Genomic DNA, 23,198 nt, shown 5'->3' on the forward strand with positions numbered 1-23,198 from the left:
TCAGAAAGAAGAAAATACCTCAGAATAAACTTAACCAAGGAGGTGAAAGACCTATACTCTGAAAACTATAAAACATTGATGAAGGAAATTGAAGATGATACAAAGAAATGGAAAGATATCCCATCCTCTTGGATTGGAAGAATTAATACTGCCTAAAGCAATCTACAGGTTTAATGCAATCCCTCTCAAAATACCCATGACATTTTTCACAGAACTAGAACAACTAATCCTACAATTCATATGGAACCAGAAAAGACCCAGAATTGCCAAAGCAATCCTGAAGAAAAAGAACAAAGCTGGAAGCATAACCCTCCCAGACTTCAGACTATACTACAAAGCCAGAATAATAGAAACATAGTATTGGCACAAAAAGAGACACATAGATCAGTGGAAGAGAATAGAGAGCCTAGAAATAAACCCAAGCACCTATGGTCAATTAATCTATGAGGAGGCAAGAATATACAATGGAGAAAAGACAGTCTCTTCAATAAGTGGTGCTGGGAAAACTGGACAGCTACATGTAAAAGAATGAAATTAAAACATGCCCTCACATCATATACAAAAATAAGGTCAAAATGGTTTAAAGACCTAAATGTAAGACCTGAAACCATAGAAGTCCTAGGAGAGAACATAGGCAGAATACTGGTTGACATAAATTATAGCAATATATTTTTAGATCTGTCTCCTAATACAAAAGAAATAAAAGCAAAAATAAACAAATGGGACCTAATTACAAAAAGCTTTTGCACAGCAAAGGAAACCACCTACAAAACGAAAGCACAACCTATGGAATGGGAGAAAGTATTTGCAAATGATATGGATGACAAGTGGTTAATATCCAAAATACATAAACAGCTCATACAACTCAATATCAAAAAACAAATAACCCAGTCCAAAAATGGGCAGAGGACCTGAACAGACATTTTTCCAAAGAAGACATAGACATGGCCAACAGGCACATGAAAAGATGCTCAATATCACTAATTATTAGAGAAATGCAAATCAAAATCACAATGAGATATCACCTCACACCTGTCAGATGGCCATCATCAAAAAGTCTACAAATAACAAATGTTGAAGAGGGTGTAGAGAAAAGGGAACCCTCCTACACTATTGGTGAGAATGTAAATTGGTACAGCCACTGTGGAAAACAGTCTGGAGGTTTCTCAAAAAACTAAAAATAGAACTACCACATGATCCAGCAATTCCACTCCTGGGTATGTATCCAGAAAAAATGAAAATCCTAATTCAAAAAGATACATGTACCCCAAACTTCACAGCAGCACTATTTACAATAGCCAAGATAGGGAAGCAACCCAAGTGTCCATCAACAGATGAATGGATAAAGAAGATGTGGTATATATTGGGGGGGCCAAAAGGTTCATTCAGATTTTTCCTCAACATGGCTCTAGTAGCACTTGGATGTCTTTAACTTCATTCGCAACAATTTTGTTAGATTGTATAGTGACAGCTGTCATATCAGCGTGCATTTAAAAAAAGACTTATCAAAATTGGTGAATTTTTGTGTAGCCATTTTAATATTGAAGATGGAAGAAAAAAGCAACATTTTCGGCATATTATGCTTTATTATTTCAAGAAAGGTAAAAATGTAACTGAAACACACAAAAAGATTTGTGCGGTGTATGCAGAAAGTGCTGTGACTGATCGAACGTGTCATAAGTGGTTTGCAAAGTTTCATGCTAGAGATTTGTTGCTGGACGATGCTCCACAGTTGGGTAGACCAGTTGAAGTTGATAGTGATCAAATCAAAACAACGATTAACAACAATCAACGTTATACCACGCAGGAGATAGCTGATATACTCAAAATATCCAAATCAAGCATTGAAAATCATTTGCACCAGGTTGGTTATGTGAATTCCTTTGATGTTTGGGTTCCACATAAGTTAAGCGAAGAAAACCTTCTTGACCATATTTCCGCATGTGATTCTCTACTGAAAAGTAATGAAAACGTTCTGTTTTTAAAACAAGTTGTGCTGGGCGATGAAAAGTGGATACTGAACAATAACGTGGAACGGAAGAGATTGTGGGGCAAGCGAAATGAACCACCACCAACCACACCAAAGGCCGATCTTCATCCAAAGAAGGTGATGTTGTGTGTATGGTGGGACTGGAAGGGAGTCCTCTATTATGAACTCCTTCTGGAAAACCAAATGATTAATTCCAGTAAGTGTTACTCCCAATTAGACCAACTGAAAGCAGCACTCGATGAAAAGCGTCCAGAATTAGTCAACAGAAAACACAAACTCTTCCATCAGGATAATGCAAGACCGCATGTTTGTTTGATGACCAGGTGAAAACTGTTACAGCTTGGCTGGGAAGTTCTGATTCATCCACCATATTCATCAGACATCGCACCTTCGGATTTCCATTTATTTCAGTCTTTACAAAATTCTTTGAATGGAAAAAATTTCAATTCCCTGGAAGACTGTAAAAAGCACCAGGAACAGTTCTTTGCTCAAAAAGATAAAAAGTTTTGGGAAGATGGAATTATGAAGTTGCCTGGAAAATGGCAGAAGGTAGTGGAACAAAAGGGTGAATACATTGTTCAATAAAGTTCTTGGTGAAAATGAAAAATGTGTCTTTTGTTTTTACTTAAAAAACTGAAGGCAGTTTTTGGCCCACCCAATATATACAATGGAATACTACTCAGCCATAAAAAAGAATGAAAGTCTGCCATTTGCAGCAACATGGAATCACCTAGACAATATTATGCTTAGTGAAATAAGTCAGACAGAGAAAGACAAATACTGTATGAGATCACTTATATGTGGAATCTAAAAAATAACACAAATGAATCTACATGCAAAACAGAAACAGACTCACAGATACAGAAAACAAACTAGTGGTTACCAGTGAGGAGAAGGAAGTGGGGAGGGGCAAATTAGGGATATGGGATTAAGAGATGAAAACCACTATGTATAAAATAGATAAGCAGCAAAGATATATTGTACAACACGGGGAATTATAGCCATTATCTTGTAATAACTTGTAATGGAGTATAATCTATAAAAATACTGAATCATTATGCTGTACACCTGAAACTAATACAATAATGTAAATCAAGTATACTTTAACAACAACAACAACAAAAATAGGTGCATGTACCTGTCAAGTAGTCTATCTCTTCAACTCTGACATCTTTTTTAAAAAAATCAGTTGTTCAGTATCTGTGACACCTGACTGTGATGTGGCCAGGGGTAAGCCGGGAATACAACAGGAACGCATGATGTTACCCGACCCCCCAGGCCCCAGCTGGGCTGCAGGAGGATGAGTGTGCTGATGCAGGGGGCACTAACGCCGAGGGGATGGACCACCTCCCCGGCGCTGGGGTGCTGGCGTGGACCAGACGGTACCACTGGGACACCATCCTGCGTAAGGCACAGGGGGAGCTCTGAAGGGTTCTGCCCTTTCTCTAGTTTACTTGGTTTTGAAACAGCACTATGAGCTGTTAATTACCTGACATGATTTCCTCCCTGTACCTATTTGCTTATTGCCTGTGTCCTCCTTTGCTCTGCTCTGTATCTATCTCCAGCCCCGGGAACCGTGTCTGCTGTACGGTTGCTCTTCACTGGACAGCTATTTAGGAAAAAGGCCAGATGAGCCAGAGGTAAAGTGCTAGATAGGCCTCTCGCCTTTCTATCAAGAGACCGATATCTTCCTCCCTCAAGCAACCGAATCCCCTTCCAGGAACACACACCGTGTGTTCTTAGGCACGGAGAGAAAAGGGATCTACGGTGGTTTTCTCAAAAACTTATCTGAATTTTAAAGAAAACACTGGGAAATGAGAGGAATTGTTTAGTGAAAAGATAAGCATCTCTAATGATGAAATTTCACGTTTCTAGCTTTTTGGGTTTTCTTTTTGTTTGCTGGTTTTGGTTTCGGTTTTGGAATCAGGTGTGTCCCAGGGCTCCCCAAGTGTATAGCCCAGGCACCTGAACTCTCTCTGGGGAGCAGGACTAGCCCAGGTGGAGGGACTGCTGTTTCCTCTGTAAGCTCTGGTGTACTATGCAGCTGACCTTTTTTATTTAGTGAATATGTTCACTTAGTACGTTCTCTCTGACATTATACTTGAAGACGAATAAATAGTTGGGGGAACAGGCTCAGTGCAAAATCAGCGAAGGTTAGTGGCAGATGGTAAGCACCGAAGGGCAGTTTAGGTAAAGTGGTGCCTGTGTTTCGTATACCCTTTCTCTTCAGCCATCAGATGACGAAAGGTGACAACGCCTTATGTAGAAAGATCATTAAGAAATGTCTCTTTTGCTTATTTTGAGCAGGGTCATCTGATAAAAGGCTTTCATACAATAGTCTGCTCTGGAAAGCACCTGTGAAGCACCATTGTGTTTTACCCCATTGCCTTGAGAAGCACCCTGCAATTGCAATTTACTATCAGATTACAACATGCCTATCATATGATATCACTCATATGTGGAATCTAATTTTTAAAAATGATACAAATGAACTTATTTACAAAACAGAAACAGACTCACAGATACTGAAAACAAACTTATGGTTACCAAAGGGGAAACGTGGTGGGGAGGGAGAAATCAGGAGCTTGGGATTAACATACACATACTACTATATATGAAGTAGATAACCAACAAGGACCTACTGTATAGCACAGGGAACTCTACTCAATACTCTGTAATAACATATATGGGAAAAGAATCTTAAAAAGACTGGATATATGTTTAGGTATAACTGAATCACTTTGCTGTACACCTGAAATTGACACAACATTTTAAATCAACTATACTCCAATAACATTAAAAAAAAAGAAAAGGAAGGAAAACATGTCCCACCATGGAGGCCCAAAATGCTCAGACGCATTTTTCATTTTATACTTTTTATTTGGTGTCTTTTTCAGAGAAAGCTTGCTTGTTTCTAAGCAGACTTGCCCAGACCCTAAGGCTGTCTCTGGTTTGAAGTTACTCACCTGGAGAAGCTGCATTTTTGACCATCTGAGTACCTTTTCAAACACTGGAATCCTATCCTGGCCTGTCAGTACCTGGCAGTTTTAAGAAATGTATATATTTTTATGACACAGAATACACTTTTAACATTTAAAATTTCTTCCTACCATCAGTGGGATGATAGATACAAAAGTACTTTATTTTTCTTAATTTTTATTTTATATTGGAGTATAGTTGATTTACAGTGTTGTGTTAGTTTCAGGTGTAGAGCAAAGTGGTTCAGTTATACATACACATATATCTATTCTTTTTCAGATTCTTTCCCATATAGGTTATTACAGAGTATTGAGTACAGTACCCTGTGCTATACAGTAGGTCCTTGTTGATTATTTTATATATAGTAGTGTGAAAAATACTTTAAAATGAAAGATTATTAAGTGATAGAAAAGTATTCAGGTTAGCAATGATAATTACTACTTTTGTTATATTTCTACCTCTCTTTTGAAGCCAATTTCAAAATTACAATGTAAAAGAGTAACATGAAAACAAATGCTCCTCGACCTGTCCTGCCCTCCCTGGCTGCTGTGTCAGCCTCCCTCTGGGTGGATAAATGAGGGAAACTCTGGTGCAGGTCACACAGGTCTCTGTGCTGGCCTGGCCTCCTTGCTCAGGTCAGCACAAGCTCAGAGTTACCAGAAGCCACTGCAGGAGAGACAAACCAAAACCTAAGCGGTAGATGTATGCCTGTGATCATCAGAGAAGAGGAAGGCAGGGGAAGGAGATGTGGGCGCCCAGCTCAGTGGCTGATGTGCCTTCACAAGGAGCTGCAGGAGGGAAGGGGGAGGGTATAACCAAAAGTTCTCCGTGCCAGCCTTTGGGGCAGCAGAGGGCCAGAGTGTGTTGGCTGTTGGAAGGTTTCTTACAGCAGGCTCAAGAAGGAAGCAAGTTCGTGAGGTCTTCCAAGTGGCATCTGAGGGGAGAAAATGGTGGATGGGATTTTCCAGGGTCAGCAAAGCCACTTAGCAGGTCTCTAAGTCTGGCCTGGCTTGTGATCCTATTTTACCTCCAAAGAGAATCCATCCTGCCCTTCCATCCATCCAAGTCCTCAGAATTTCAGTATCGCAGCTTGAGCTTCTGATGAGCTATTCTCACTCTCTTTTGTCAACCTCTTTTCTGCGTTTATTAATACAATCCCATGACTTTTTTCCCATTTAGTTTTTTTAAATTAATTAATTAATTAATTAATTTTATTTTTGGCTGTGTTGGGTCTTGGTTGCTGCGCATGGGCTTTCTCTAGTTGCGGTGAGCTGAGCGGGGGCTACTCTCGGTCGCGATGTGTGGGCTTCTCATTGTGGTGGCTTCCCTTGTTGTGGAGCACGGGCTCTAGGCACGTGGACTTCAGTAGTTGTGGCTCACGGGCTCAGCTGCTCCGTGGCACATGGGATCTTCCTGGACCAGGGATCGAACCCGTGTCCCCTGCATTGGCAGGCGGATTCTTAACCACTGCGCCACCAGGGAAGTCCCTCTCATTTAGTTTTTGATGTGACAAATTACATGAATAGATTCTCTAAAGTTGATCCACTCTTGGATTCCTAGTTTTAGTCTACTCAATCACCAGGGGTTTGTTTGTTTGTTTATTTTTTAGTGATAATTCCTTATTATTTGAATGACTGATTTAGGACTCAACTTAAATATTCTAATATTTGTTAACTGGCTACATAGCCAAAATGTCTCTGGTCTTAGTGATGCACCAATACAGGGATGGTCTTTGCCTGGCAAAAGGTCATCATAATCATAAATAGAGTTACTAGATAAAATACAGGACACCTGTTAAATTTGAGTGTCAGGTAAACAACAAATAATGTTTTAGTATAAATGTATCCCATGCAATATTTTATGTATACTTACATTAAATTGCATGGGATGTACAATAGTTATACTAAAAATTTTTTGTTTATTGGAAATTTACATTTATCTGAGTGTTTTATATTATTTGCTAAATCCGGCCATCTGAATCATAGACAAATAAATAAGCATAATTTTTAGAAAACAATAAATAGATTTTTAAGTTAATAAACAGTATTGTCAGGGGAAAAAAATGTCAACAAACCCTCCTAACAACTGGGCTCCTGTTTCTGAAAGCCACAATGGGGTGGGGAAATAAGAAATAATAAAGATCGTTTTAATTCATATAAAATATAGAAACAGAAAAAAATTCAGATTGCAAAAAAAAAACCTAGATTTGCTGGTTTTGTTTTAAGGAAGCAAACACAAAACACCACCACCCATCAGATCCTGCTGTGGTGGATAGCTCTCCTTTCCAACCACCTCCTCTAATTTCTCAGGAAATGCTTCTATGCTGTCTTTAGCACCAGAGGCAGACTTTTCTATTCTTTTTATGTGACATAACTTTTTTTTCAAGTTTTCAAATCAGCTCTTACTGGCTTGAAATTTCATGTCTATGAAACTTATATTCCCCTTTTTTTTTTCAAAAATACTTCCCCAGGGACTTCCCTGGTGGTTCAGTGGTAAGGACCCTGTGCTTCCATTGCAGGGGACACATGTTCAATCCCTGGTCGGGGAACTAAGATCCAGCATGCCGTGGGGCACGGCCAAATAAATAAATACGTAAAAAAAAAAAAAGTACTTCCCCAAAATGTCTGTAACTACCTGGCTTTTCTGCAAATTGTCATGCTGCTCAATGCCTATCTTCTGGATCTGAACTTCCCTCTATATTCTGAGAGGGAGATGGACAGAAGGCTCTCTCGGAACTACTCATAGTTGCAGCCATGTAGCTTTCTCTACAAGAGAGGGAGATATAGCTGTTTCCTGTTTGGTTTGAGGAGCCAGAACTGAACTATTCACACACAAAATGATTTGGGAGACTTTTAACATTTCAGAACAAAATAAAACTGGATTGACGAAAAATCATATTTATCCAGGTATCACCACAGTTTCATTGCATTATTGAAATGATTATAATTTTGTCACAAACACAAGTAAGTCTTGGGCTATAGAATAAATTTCATGTCATTCATTCCTTTAGTCAGTGAGTTGTGTGCCTGTCATGTACCAGCAACTATTCTAGAGACATAAGGGTGAATGAGACCAGGCCCCAACCTCCCTGGGAAGTGACTGGTAAGTAGGGACAATGGCATACAAATCAATAATTACATTACAGTTTCATAAAAGTCATAATATGTTTGGGCACAGAGCATCATGAGGACATGGGAGGGGAAGGCATTCATTGCATCCGGGGTGGAAGATTCAGGAGAACTTCCCAGAGGAGGTGACCACTGAATTGAATCTCAGGAGTTCGTCAATCAACGATGGCAAGGAAGGCACCGCAGCTGAAGCACAGCTATGGAAAGCTCCGTGGCCCAACAGAGGTTGGCACATTCAAGTACTTATCATAGGATGCGTGGTGGGAAGTGTCTAGTAGGAAAGGAACACAGCACAAGCTTACAAGGGGCCTCGTAATGAGGCCGAGGGGGCTGGAATCTATCCGAAGGAAATGAAAAACCACTGAAGGGGTGAAAACAAGAGAAAAATAATCACAGTTTTGTTAGAGAACCATCACTCTGGAGGTTATGTGAAATTGGGTTGGAGAGGAGACTAAAGGCAAAGAGACTAGTTAAGAAGTTAATGAAGTAACCTAGGTGAGAGCTAAGAAGGGCCTAAACCAGTAGGGAGCAGAGAAAGAGTTCTGTTTTGGCCAGGCTGAGCCCAGGGCCCCTGGGACATCTCCTAGGAGGACAGACGATGAATATGTAGGGCTAGAGCTAGGCAGACATCCCTGATTGGAGTGATTTGGGGAACCGTCAGCCTAGGAGGGAGATAGAAACGATGAAAGTGTGTCATGACCCTGAGATGATGTAAGGAGTGAGAAAAGAAAAGATAAATACAAAAGGAACAGGTGGAAGAGAAAGATTCATAACCCCAAACTGGAAAGGAACAATCAGAGTCATAGGAGACCAAGAAGAAAATGGCCTCATAAGACCCAAGGAAGAGGAGGGTTTCAATAATTGATTATGTTAAGTGCTACAGAGAAAAACAGAAGATAAAGACGGTAATGGGTCCTTTGGGTTCGGCTATTAGAAGGCACTGGTGACCCAGACAGAGCAATTTGAGTGCCGTGCTTGACATGGCGGCCAGATCGCAGGGGGTTGAGAAGTGAACGGCGAGTGAAAATGAAGATGTGTTGGCTGTCTTTCAAAGAGACTGGGAGTTATAGAAAGGGAAGAGGGAGGAGCTGGAAAAGAACTCACAGGCTCCCTCACTTTTCATTATGAACGTATACCTACCAAAGGGAATAGAGACGAATGTAACAAATAACAGGGGACCCACCCTAATTATCTTCTATTTCCCCATAATGACTAGAGCAGGGGTTGGCAAACTTTTTCTTAACAGGCCAGAGAGTAACTGTTTTAGATCTTGTGGGCCAAGAGGCAAAACACAGGCTATTATCCGTTTTTATGTAACCATTAAAAATATAAAAACCATTCTTAGTTCAAGTGTTGGAAAAAAGCAGGAAGCTGGCTGAGTTTGGCCCATGATTCTTGGTTTGCTGACCCTGGACCACCATGTTTTTTTTCTGAAAGAAACACAACATTGTAAATACAGCTGAAGCCCTCCTTCCCCCAATCTCTTTCAAGTTAACGGCTCTTCTCAATTAGCACGTATCAGTCCCACACTTTCCAAATACGCCCGTGTCCCTAAGCAATAGAAGCAGAATTTGGAGTGTTTTAAAAACTTTAAATAAATGTAATTATTCTGCACATAATAATCTTCCACTGGTTTTTTGGTCAACATTACATTTGAGACTGATTTATCTTAATACATTTGGCTGTAGTTCATTAAGTTTACCTGCTCTGATATCTCATTCTGTGACTATACCAAGTTTCATGTATTTTTCTTTTGTTAATAGATATTTAGATTGTTTCTATTTTTCCCATTTTTACAAACAATGCTACAATCCACATCCTTGGCCATGACTCTTTGCCGTCGTACATTTGTGAGTGATCTGACAGTGAATTGTTGTAGTTGTAGGGTATGAACATCTCCAGTTGACTAAATATTTCCAGATTGTTCTCCAGAATGGTTGTATCAAAAAAAAATTCCTTTTCCAATAACCTCATATAGTTAGTAACCTGAAAACTTCACCCAGTATGCAGCACCTAGAAATACTAGATGAAATAGAAGAAACAACTTCTTAAATGTATAAAGAAATCACAAAAAAGCAAGGAAATCCCCAGGGCCCAGAAAATATGGAGAAAGAAGAAAAAAACTTGTAGAGGAAATTTAAATTCAGAGCCATACCTACCCACCTATGGGGACTTGCCCGAATCCCACAGGATATGAGAAGCTATATAGTACTTTCAGGCGTTCCTGTCCACCTACTGGGTCAAAAGTGAAAGCTAAAACACCAGTTCATGGTTTTAAAAAAGAAAGAAAGAAAAAAGAAAAGCAGCTGCAATGATTCTGGCAAAGTTCAAAGTCAGGTGCACTTCCCCCAGGCTGACCTCACCATCATCCTGACACTGTGGACCCCTGACCCACGGCCTGGTTTTGAATTTGGTTTTGTCTACTTCTTTCTCCTTGGCAGTCACTTTGGTCTCTTTGGTCACCTGCTTCTGGTTACCGGCTTGCCTCTGCTGGCCTGCACCTCTAATGAGCTCTTGGTACCTCACGCAGCTCTTGGAGGCTGATCCCTGAGGTCTCCCTCTCCCCATCCCAGGCTGGGGCTTAAGTCTGAGGTCCAAGCACCCGCTCTCCTCAAGCCCAGAGCACACCCCTGTCTGAGTTTCTTCCAAACCCTATTTTGTGGTGACAGGACTGAGGCTGCACTGGGAAAATATTTACAGTAGCTTGGTGACAGGATCAGAAAATTTGGGGTTCTGTTAAATAGGGTGGGCCACGCTCTGTGTGCTGGGTTTGGCCCTAATTCCCCCAAGATTTTTATCATGATGGGAGGCGACAGATACAAGAAGCAACAAGATTCGATCTACATAAACTTCAGATAAAAATTATCAAATAGTGAATAGTATGTTTAAAGACATAAAAGAAGGAACAAATAAGGAAAAATAAAACCAAGACTCTCTCTATATATTGTACAATATTCTGTATTCTAGGATTTTCTAGAAATGAAAAATATGGTAACTTAAATTCAAAGCCCAGTGCATGGGTTCAGCAGCAGGAGACACTAGAGGATTGCACTGATCTGCCCTCCCATGGGCGGTGCGAGGTTCCTGTCTCTCCACATCTTTGCCAACAGTTGAGGGTGGTGCAAACTATACACAGGTAGGCAAATTACAGGTTGCACTGTTTCTTTACAGAACTGAGCCTATCCCAGCCAAAGTCCCGCCCTCTTCTGTTTTCCTGGGTCAGCCTTTTAGACACGGAAGAACTTCAAGCCTTAATAAAACCCTCTCTGCTTGTTTGTTTTTTTTTTTTCTTTTCTTTTTGCCCCTGAGGGCTGTTTGGTCCTTGGGGTCAGTTCTCAGCAGGGCTCTCCCACGGTGTGACTCTGCCTGACAGAAGGCTGGGCTTTCTCTCCCTGGTTCCCACACCCCAAAGCCTCTTACCCAGTGACTTCAATATTCTGTTTTTCCTGCTTCTGGTCTTAACTATGCTAATCCCCAGATTCTCTGTTGCTCACTCTGTACCTTTCAGCCTCTCCCTTCCCCTCCACAGGCCAAAGTTTAACCCAACTCCACTATCCCTTTTCCTGTCAGCCAGTCTCTGACCCAATCAAACAAATACAGCTCCTTTATGAACATGTGATAAACTTACAGCCCAGCCAAGAGTTTGTGTGATACACCTACACAGTCAGGAAGGCATACTTTTCCAAACCTAAAACTAGACACATAGCCTGGCAGAGCCTGAATACCCAGAGGTAATACAGTGTGTTGTTAGAGCGTGGACTCCTGAGGCTGAATCTTACTTAGATCCACTACTTAGCTGTGTGACCTTGGCAAGTCAGTTAACCCCTCTGTGCCTGTTTTCTCATCTGTAAAATAGGAATAATAGTAGCCACTGTATAAGGTTTGTTATGAGAATTAAATGAGTTGGTAGATATAAAGTGTTCAGAACAGGCATATACTGAGCACTATCTATGTTGGCCATCAGCATTTTTACTACTTGAAATGGGGACTGTCCCAGGAAATAGCAGGTGGTAGTCACATTCATTGAAATAAGAACAGTATCAGAAAGTGCAGTTTCAACTTTGCAACCATTATTTTCTTCTCTTCTTTCTCTCCTTCTGAAGGTTAGTCCAATAATTATATGATCCTTACTGTTCTGAAACAGCCCAGAAAAACCTCCTAGTCCTCTCTGTCAAATTCAGTGTTTAACTCTGGTCACCAAAACAGTTACAGAGGGCTTATTTCTGCCTTGTGACTTTTTGCTCTTTTTTCTACAGACCGTTCTGCTTTTAGCAGCTAATAAATCCTGTGCTTTTGGTGTCTGGAAGTTGCTTTTAGCTTTCTGATAGTGTTAAGCTGACATTGAGAGGGCACAGGGTAAGGAATGAGGTGGCCCTTCATTCCATAGGCAGAATGTTGCCTTGAGTCTGAACTTTCTTGGCATCCTACACTGGCCAAGATACCTAGGCCCAGAGCTTCTCTTTAATTATTCTCATCTGTTTTGTCAAAATCCCAGAAAAGCTATTTTCTCATTTCTCTCACTTCTAAGTGGATTATTTCACTTGTGATAGTAATCAGTTCTGCACCAGACTCTCTATCTACATAAAGCAAAACAGATGCTGACTCAACCATAATGATGCTGGTCTCAGGTAACTGCAGTTATTAAATAATGTTGCCTATTTGTGGTTAATAAAGGCTTGACTTGAGATAAACCTGGATTATGCTTGCAAAGGAGAATCAGGCTGTTCAGTAGATCGGATTCTTTTACCAAACATCTCCAAGGTATTTTTTGAAGAATTCAAGGAAATAGATACAACTGTGACACCTTTAAACGAACTCACATCCTAAAGTCTTAGGCACCATTAGCTCAAAAGGATATACCTTACTTAATTTTACAATATATATTCAATCCTTAATTTAGAACAGCCTTTCCCTTGGCTAATCTCAAAGTAATAGGCTTTGATTATACAGCTGCTTGCAAGTGGGCATTTTTGCATTTTCAGGCACTGGGAATGGAGACAGGTGAGTGTGTGGGATGATTCAGATAATCCCTGTTCTCCCCTGAAATGCAGCTTTTCATCTTCCACTTCTCCTGACATCCTAACACTACCTGCTCTCGGGAGCTCATCAGTCTTTAGTGATCAGTCTCATATCCATTCTAGGACGATTTTAGTACTTATCAAGAATAACTGAGTTCCTAATTTATGCTGACCCTTTACGAGATTTGGGGAAATCAAAGATGAACAAAAGGGGATTTTCTTTTCCCTGGAGGTGCTCACAGCCTGGTGGGAGGCATGGACGTAGACACAGTTATGATTCCAGGTGGTTAGCTGGGTTTACAGAAGTTTAGGTCTCTGGGGGTGTAACAGGCAGCGTGCCAGGGAAGGGGCAGTGAGAGAGACACCAAAGAAGAGGGAACATTCAGTCTGAGCCTTTTAAGGTTACATAGGCATCCATTCAGTAGAAAAAAAGGGAACTTGTCATCACTTGTGGCCAGAGCCCCAGAAGCCTGGAGCACACGCTCTGTACTGTGACTGAGGGGCTGCAGCTGGGGAGCAGGAGGGAGACAGAAGGAGATGCCGTGGAAAGGAGGTTGCAGCGAGAGGCCAGGGGCCATAAATGAGGACCCACCGGAGCTCTTTCAGGGGAAGAGTCACTGATCAGATACGGGTCTCAGAGGGACACCTTTCACTGAGTCCTTTGCATCTCCTGAATTGCAGACACTTTGAGTCAATCATTTTCAGATGCTCAAGAAACTACTCAGGCAGGTTAAATGTCATTCTCAGGAGCATGTTTGGGGCAAGTGTGGTAGCTGTGAGAGTTAAAAGAGGTGAAGAGGGATGGCTGGGCCCTGCTCCTGTGGGTGCTGAGGGACGCCCCTCGGAAAGGAATATGGTCCAGAGGTCCAAGCAGGGGGCGTGGTCGATCCCCTGCGGCGAGAGGGGAGACCCTGGAGTCCAAATCAGGAGAGCTGACTGTCTGTGGGTCTCACCTTCCTCCACCTCAGTTTCTTCATCTGCACCCCCAGAACAGCTGTACACTCAGTATAGCTGCACCCCCCAGTACAGCTCTACACTAGCAGCAGGCCGTGTCCACTGACAGGAACCACAGGCAACTAGCTTATTTACCCAAGGGCAAATCCACACAGCTGTAAGAGGCAATGGAGGGTGATTGTACTTGTTGCCAGGGTATAAATCAATTGCTGCTCTTAGCTCAGAATTATGAGATTTAATATTTTGTCTTTTCTGGTACCTTTGATTCACTACAGTCACATTACTTTTTAAAACAAACCTTCATTAGTCGCAATCAATGCAAAGAAAATCTCTCCCGAAGTAACAAGATCAAAGGAAAGCAGATGAAAGATTTAATAAGTTACAGTGGATGCCTGGTAATTCCTCAGATAATTTCCTGTTTACTTTTTTTTTTTTTTAATTATGGTGTTTCTTTAGTCTACTTTCCAGTAGTAAATTTCCATACCCCAGTTTTCCAGGAATTTTTGGAACCAGCAGACTTCTCAGCCCACATTATTAAAAGTAAATTCATAATTTCTCTGTTTCAGCTGACTGAAACGTTCTTTTACAGGAACTGCCAAAGAGTTGATCATTTTCTTAATATGCCCATTAAAGCCAGTAAATGACTGGGACCGGTAAATTACATCTTAGAAAACAAAGACTGCGGGAAGGGTAAATTCAGGGCGTGAGCTGGAGCTGGATTAGCCGGCTGCAAACGAAGCCAAGTCCCTCCTCCCTCCTTCCCCCAAAAAAGACAGTTCGACTTTTCTCCACTTTTTTCACAGGAAGGCTTAGAGTTTTCTGGGTGTTACCCTCCCCGGCAGAGTTCTGTAGCCTCGGCACGAGACAAGCGTTCATTTTCCTCCTCGCCTGGAGTGGAAAGCGTAGGGGTGCTTACCCTGCGCCTGGCGGGTGGGGAGGAACGCGATGAGCAGGGCGAAGATGAGGGCGGCGCGGGGCACCTCGGGATCCGCGCGCCCCGGCATCGTGATGCTGCGCGCACTTTCAGCCCCGCAGAAACGTGAACGTTTCCTGTTTCCTGCTTGTTTGGGTCGGTGCTGACTTGAAGGAGAGGTGTTTGCCTGTTTTTTAGGAAGTGATGTAATTCGGCAGGAGCCTGTCAGACCAGCAAGAATTGCCAAAGAGAAGTTGCTCTTCAAGCACTGATTTAGTTAACACGCCTCTCAAGCCCTTTTCCGTCTCGGCCCCGCGTGGGCCTCCATCTTTTGACATTGTCCCCGTGGAAGCAGTGTCCGTTGCTCAGATGTCATTCAGAATCTGGGACTGGGGGTCGGGTCTCGATTTGTGATTTTATTGATCCTCAGTCCCCAGGTCAGCCTCCGGGGCTGCCTGGAGTCTAGAGCAGCGCTCTCCGGTAGAACTTTCTGACATGATGGAAATGTTCTGAATCTGAGAGGTCCAATACAGTAGCCATTAGCCACATAGGCAGCTGAGCACTCGAAATAGGGCTAGCGAGAAGTGAATTGTTAGTTTTTATTTTTTTAATGTAAATTTCAGTAACTCCATGTGGCTAGTGGCTACCATATTGGACACCAGACAGCAGGGACACTTGTGCCATCAGGAAATGGCCATCCCACTTCTCTCTGGCCAGGCACATATGCTCCTCCTTGGGCCCTGAATGCCCCGCCCCCCCCAGCTCATCAGAAGAAAAAGGACAATGCTGCACCCATGCCTGAAGGCTGTGCTCTTCTTCTCCAGAGAGAAATCATCTTTTTAGGTTTGGTTGGTTTATTTTTTTTCATTATAAAGACTTTATTTTTTAGAGCAGTTTTAAGTTCACAGCAAAATTAAGAGGAAAGCACAGAGATTTTCCATACACCCCCAGTCCCCAAACATGCACAGCCTCCCCCATTATCAATACCCCCTGCAGAGTGGTACATTTGTTACCATTGATAAACTTACATGGATACATCATAACCACCCCAAGTCCATAGTTCACATTAGAATTCACTCTTGGCGTTGTATATGCTATGGGTTTGGGCAAAGTTATAGTAATGATATGTATCATCATTATAGTATCATAGTGAGTAGTTTCCCTGCCCTAAAACTCCTCTGTGGTCCACCCGTTCATGCCTCTCTCACCACCACCCCAACAGCTGACAACTACTGATCTTTTTACTGTCACCACAGTTTTGCCTTTTCCAAAATGACAGATAGCTAGACTCATGAAGTACGTAGCCTTTTCGGACTGGCTTATTTCACTTAGTGATATGCATTTAAGTTTCCTCCATGTCTCTTCCTGGCTTAAGAGCTCATTTCTTTTTAGTGCTGAATAATATTCCATTGTCTGGATGGACCACAGTTTATTTATCCATTCACCTACTGAAGGACATCGAGGTTGCTTCCATGTTTTGGTGATTAGGAACAAAGCTGCTAGAAGCATCCGTGTATGGCTATTTGTGTGGACATAAATGTTCAACTCCTTTGGGAAAATACCAGGGAGCTCAATTGCTAGATCTATGGTAAGAGATAAATGATCTTTTATGGGGCCTATTTCCAAAGCAGAATATGTTCTCAGGGGGGAAAATAAATTCTGTATTTTACCTTTCTTCCTTCTTGAATGACTATTTTCTCAGAGGTTGTTAACAACAAACAAAATAGAACTGAGTTGGATTAGAATGGGGGTGGAAATCCTACCCAATTGAAACAATGCAGGAAGGGGGTGATAGTTCATAGCAGTGTTTGGGGTGATTAGAGTAGGTTAGGTTTTCTGTGTTCTATTGAAGTCCTTTCCTTGGATTAGGTCTAGGTCCTAAACACTGCAGAATGGAATTTCACATAAATGTTGAGTATTTACCCCACAAATATCATAAGACCGTTTTGAGAAATAAAGTTTATAGAAAAACAACAAAAAAAGAATGGAATTTCATAATCATGTTTGTTATGGTGCCAAGAGAGACAGGCAGACAGAGAGAGACACCAGACACCCATCTCATCTCTAACCCTTTGCTGGCAGCCTATCGTGAGTCACCAACTTCTGGTCCATACCATCTTCACTGATCCGATTGCTGTGAGCACACGAGGTGACTGGATTCCTCAGGCCCTGACATGGCCATTAATTTTTTGTTTAGTGCATTGCTGCTCTTCACTGTCATTAGTCACCGCTTATCTCAGTTCTTATCCACAGAAATAGGTTGACGATGCACGTACTAATCCATGTTACTGGATTTACAGTCTGCATTTTGATATTTTAAACTGGCAGTTAAGTCAATTCCTGATAAAATATGCTTTTGCGCTCTAGGTGACAATACAGAACAAACAGCAGAAGAAAAGAGTTCAAAACTGGATGATCGATTTGAAAACAACGGAGAAAGACCTATTAATCAAACTATCGATGAGCAAGTGACAAGACCACTGGCTCCAAGACCCTCTAGTGCTAAGTTTGAGGGCGATCATTCCTGCACTAGCAGGCATTTCTCCCGCTGCAACGCACGTGTGCCAGAGAGAAGACCCGGGGCTTGGGAGATCTCTTCATTTTGTCATTTACGCTCTATTAAAACCATCTTGGATCCCAGGCTTGAGGCATGTGTTTGGCAACAGCAAGGTGTGAGCCTTGGTTTCTTTGATTTTAAAATACAGCTTGCTGGAGGCTTTGCAGAGTCAGGTGTCTGCGGCTGGAGCACAGACATCCGTGGAGCCCACACCCTGCCAGCCAGTGTCTCAGTCTCTCTAAGGGTGCCAAGTGTTGCTTCTGAGCAGGCAACACTACATCACTTAGAATGATGTGCAAAATAAGCTGCAGAGAAACCCTGCATCACCTTGTACTTTTCTTTTGACTCCTGTGCTCTCTAAGACCCTTCGAGTGATAAGCTGATCTCCAGGGGAAGAAAATTACCATCATTGATCAGAAAACTGTGGCACCTCCGTGATCTCTTTGCTGCAGTTAAATCCCAGGGTGACTGTGCACTAGGTAAAGGGCTATTTACCTTTGTTTGTTCTAATTTTACCAACCATTCATTTTGGCAGTGGCCCCCTGGCCTCAGATTAAATCCTGATACACTCGTGGCAGGAAGTCAGGGCCCCAGTCACAGCTGTGAGGCAGCGGGGAGCCTCAGAGAGAATGGCAGGCACACGGGCCAGGCGTGAGGTCAGCGGTGCCTGCCTTCGGCTTTCAGCGCAGGTAGGAGGAGGGGAGGTAAGGAGGTAGGGTGCCTAGGAGGTGCCCTGAGGCCTCCTCCTGCTCAGGAGGGCAGGAAGAGAAGCCCGTTACTGGTTGGAGGTGCTCTTTATGACTTTCACATGAGAGTCTGGCTTTTACAATCAACTCTCATCCAATTCCTCCTCCCTTCCCTTCTGCCCCTCCTCCGCAGCCCTAAAGGAAGAGGGACTCCAAGGAAACAGCCCAGAAATGATAAGATCTTGCAGGGAGTGCACCCGCCCCCATTTTCCCCCTCTAGCCGCCAACCCCGCCATTTCCAACACACAGGCACACCCCCTACACATGCTTACACACACTCATAGACGCTGTGGAAATACAGGAAGGCCAACCAAATTAGAACAAGCCAAATGGTAAAGGCCATTTATCGAGAGCTTGCTACAGCAAGGGAGTCGGCCACCATCACTTGCATTACGCAGAAATTCAAAGTCTAGCAGAGGCGTGGGAAAGCTCTACAGTGGAAAAAAGGGGAGGCTTCAGCACCCTGATGGGAGCCGTTGGCATGGGGAACTAGAAGCCAGTTCTAGTGACTGGTTCCAGTGATTGGTTAAGGGGTACATATCTGGCTTCTCCGAAATTGGAAGCAGAGGAATAATTAGGGCCAACTCTTACAGGGATTGCTGCTCAGTTTCTTGGACCAGTTGCTAGAGGTAGGGTCTGAGTTCTGTTTTCATGTACATATATATGCCCTGGCCGTGGTCTGTATACAGTCTCTCAACACCCACCCACACGAACACTCACATACTCATAAATGTACATGCATGCTCACATGCACACACACAAACTCACACTGACACACTTGCACACACTTTCTGGGGCTCCTTTCTCTGTCTAAATGCTAGCTGGTAGTAGTTAAAGAGTCTGCACTGTTTGCTTAACAAGGAGGTAGGCCCTCAGACAATGTAATAGTAACATCACGTGGGGCCTGTAGATCACTCTGAAGCCAGCTAGGAGGGTACAGGTTAAGGTCCCAGGGTCTAAAGGAGTGCCCAGAGAGATGAGTGGGCAGTGCAGGGGCTGGGGCAGAACTCCAGAGCGTTCAGGGAATCCCAGCCAGGAGAGGGCCTGACAGCAGTTCCACTGTGTCTTAGTCAGCTGGGCTGCCATGCAGAATACCATAGACTGGGCAGCTTAAACAACAGACACATTTTCTCATAGTTCAGAGGCTGGAATTCCAAGATCAGGGGCCAGCACATCGAGTCCTGGTGTGGACCCCCTTCCTGAGTTGTAGACGGCCACCTTCTTACTGGGTCCTCACACAGCACTGAGACAGAGTGAGCTCTCTGGCATCTCTTCTCACAAGGACACTAATGTCATCGTAAGGGCCTCACCCTAACAGCCCCATCTAATCCTAATCACCCCCCAAAGGCCCCGTCTCCAAATACCACCATATGGGAGGTTAGGGTTTCCAATCTGAATTTGCTGGGACATGAGCGTTCAGTCTTTAGCACACTGCCTTTGAAGCTGGGAGTCCACACTGCCAGGTTCATCTTGACCAGCCCCTGTGACTCATCAGAACCCTCAGTGGCTCTGTCCCTGCATCCTGGCTGCCGACCCTGGTCACTCACCCTTCAGCTGGTCACTCCGAGAAGCTGTTGCAGGATTTGGGGAATTCCAGCATCTTCAGCCTGGACCTCCTCTCTTACTGAGTCTAAGCTCATACTGCTGGCTGCACGACAGGCCAATAATTGAGAGACGAGTTGTTAGGGCAAGGAATAATGACTTTATTTGGAAAGCCAGCAGACCGAGAGATGGTGGACTCATACCCCAAGGAACCATCCTGCCTGAGTTAGAATTCAGCCTCCTTTTATACTGAAAGGGGAGGGAGTAAAGTCAAACACTTCCTGGTTCCCATCAGCCTCCAGAGGGGAATGTGTTCATTTCTTCCTTCCTGCAGTCATTCACTGGTGGACCTGGTCAGGATGTTTCCTGTGAGCCAAACAAAGGTATTTTACTTAATGCTCATTACCTGGGAGGCAGGATTCCCAGAGATGGGCCATTATGTATAATGTAAGCCTATAGGCAACATCCCTTTAGTGATTGACTTGTAGTAGAATACAAAAGGTTCTTCCCTATTACACCTCCACGACAGAGTCTTCAGGGCCTAAGCAGATGGTCTGGTCACCAAAAACGAAACTGAGAAGGACTGAAGTTAAGAGCTGAAGTGGCGTGTGGGCTCTGGTCTGGAGGGTCCTGTGGGGAGCACCTGAGGAGAAGAAGCTGGCTGGTCTGGAGATTCAGGGTCCTCCTCTCAGCGATCAGCAAGCCCCTGAGGGCAGGGGGCTTCTCTGTCTGGTTCTCCAGTCTAGCCACAGCATTTAGGACAGTGTTTGTTTTGTTCTGGTTTGTTTTTTTGAATGAACAAATGAATGAATGAGTAGGCAGATAAATTCCCTTTACAGCAGTATTTTTTAGGTGGGCTGGGGGTGGGGGCACCTACCCCAGAATTATTCGGGGAGTTTGTCAAAATGCGTAGCCTTGGACCCCACCCCAGCACTACTGAGTCTGAGTCTCTGGAGCTGAGCTACAGAACTCTGCATTTTTAATGATGCTTGGGGGCATTTTCACACACGATAAAACTAGAGAATCACTCTTCTGGCGTTTCATTTTTGGTTCCTAGAAAGTTATGTCCCCTATGTCACACAGTAAGAAATAAATAGCACGATGTAGTTTCATTTTTGCCTTGTTTGCCAAAAAACCTGGAACTAGAAGTAAAGCTTGGGTGTAGAACTTTCATTAGCCCAGGTTTCCTTACCACTTCTAGGGGCATTCCTTTCCCTGGCTAACTATAACTCATCCTGCAGGACTTAGTCTAGGAGACATCTGCACCAGGGAACCTTCTCAGAAGCCTCCCCCTGCCCCCAGCTGGCCTAAGGGGCCTTCCCCCACCTCATCCCACAACACCCATCAGAATGTACCAAGAAGATCCGGTTGGTCGGTCTCCCCACCTCACTGCCCTGGTGGCCTCCCACACCTGTTAAAAGGAATTAAACTTCCTTCCACTGCTGTTTCAGTTTTGATCAAATCATATCTTGATAGCTTTTCTTTCTAAGTCCCTTCAAGTATTTTTGAAGTAGGACATACATCACTAACAAATACAGAGTATCTATATCAAAGTCCACTTGAGAATGATAAATGCAGATGAGTGACCTCAGCGCTTGTTCTTTTATTTCTTTTTCTGTTTAATTTGACTTTCCAGATTCACAGTTGATGATGTGCTGGCCAACTAAGTCCTCAACACCAATGAAACTAGAAAATACAAAGGCACGAAGATTTGGGGGAAATAGTAAATTATAATAGAATAAAGAAAGACACCACGAGGAACAACTCCAATGCCAAGGTATGTGGGTCATGCCAAAAATAAGCAAAAATTGGGAGGATTTGAATCAAGTGGGAGAGAGTAGGGCAGGCTGGGAGGTAATTATTTTTAAATTAAAATAATATATTTTTAAACTACAAAAACAGTACATGCTTATTGTGGAACTTTTTTTTTTATAAATTTATCTGTTTGGGTCTTCGTTGATGAGTGCGGGCTTTCTCTAGTTGCGGTGAGTGGAGGTTACTCTTCGTTGCGGTGCGTGGGCTTCTCATTGCGGTAGCTTCTTTTGTTGCTGAGCATGGGCTCTAGGCACGCAGGCTTCAGTAGTTGTGGCACGAGGGCTCTAGAGTGCAGGCTCAGTAGTTGTGGTGCAAGGGCTCTGCAGCAGATGGGATCTTCCCGGACCAGGGCTCAAACCCATGTCCCCTGCATTGGCAGGTGAATTCTTAACCACTACGCCAGCAGGGAAGTCCCTATTGTGGAACAATTTTAAATGCATATAAGCAAAACAAAAGTATTCCATGCTTAAATCCTTCAGATCTTTTTCTATAGATATTAGCTAGCAGTATCACCTCTACTTCCACTTGCAGCACTAGCCATTCATGTCATTATCCTGCCAACAGACTGAAGGTACAAACTTGGGTATGGAAAAATGGTAATTTGCTCTATTTTTCTATTATAGCATCAATTTCAAATTTCAGTTCTGGTCGTGGTAAACTGAATACAGTCACAGATACAACCCGTCATCTCTCTCCCTCCATCCTCCTCCTTTTCTCTGAGATTGCCTTGGGAATGCCAGAGCTGGTAGGGAGGGCTGTCTCCTTCCTTGGGCCTTTAGAAGATCACAAGTGATCGACTCTTTATCTTTGCATTTTAGCTGAGTCCTCCTTTTCCTAGACCAAATAGTAGCCTAATTTGCTAGTTATGGGGTCTTTAGACGGGTGTGTAAATGGAGTCCAGAGCCCCCCGGTCCACATATTTTTTAAATTTCATCTAGTATCCTGCCACCATATTCATAACTTCAATAACAGTGAAACTAATTCCCCTGGAGGAAGGATGGATGTGGTGAGACACTGGCTCCATTGGACTGAGAATCCCAAGTTCAAGGCCCCAGTCTTAGTTCTTTCATGAACTAGATTCTCTGGCCTCATTTGCTTTGTCTGTGAAACAGTGAGGTTGACTAGATGATTGCTAAAGCCCATATTCTATGAGTCTATGAGGTTCTTTTGGGAGCATGCTCATTTAAATGTTCTTAGTGGAGAAATAGACCTCAGCTTCTAAAGACAGGACCTGCAACAAACAACCCAGCCCATTCTCAAGCCTGTCCTTCATCACTGAGCTCCAGAAATGTAGGCAGGTATTTACAGCAACGTTGAAGCCTTGGGCTGAATGAGAGAGGAGGGCGGAGGACCTCCAGAATTGCCAGACAGCTGAGTACGATGAAGTTGAAATGGAGCAGCTAATAACATGGGGGTTGGAGCAGCATGACAGCTGTGGATCTGGGGCAGGAGGAAGGAAATGAACAGGCAAGTACACCGAAAAGAAAGATGATGTGTTTCCTTCACTGTTTGTGAAGCAGCAGGCACAAAACTTATCTGAAGGCGGGGACAAAAGT

General features: G+C 43.2%; 1 protein-coding gene across 2 annotated transcripts in view; it reads right to left on the reverse strand.

Annotated features, from left to right (window-relative positions):
- Nucleotides 1–15,114, reverse strand: part of TMEM154 (transmembrane protein 154) — a 44,422-nt gene extending 29,308 nt beyond the window's left edge. For both annotated transcript variants that reach the window (XM_007189419.2, XM_057546994.1), the window contains exon 1: nt 14,986–15,114. In XM_007189419.2, coding sequence (XP_007189481.1) covers nt 14,986–15,073 — 88 coding nt within the window. In that variant the 5' untranslated portion in view covers nt 15,074–15,114. The remainder of the gene's footprint in view (nt 1–14,985) is intronic.
- Nucleotides 15,115–23,198: the final 8,084 nt, after the last annotated feature.

The sequence above is a fragment of the Balaenoptera acutorostrata genome, chromosome 5 (genome assembly GCF_949987535.1).
Source record: "Balaenoptera acutorostrata chromosome 5, mBalAcu1.1, whole genome shotgun sequence".
NCBI lineage: Eukaryota > Metazoa > Chordata > Mammalia > Artiodactyla > Balaenopteridae > Balaenoptera > Balaenoptera acutorostrata.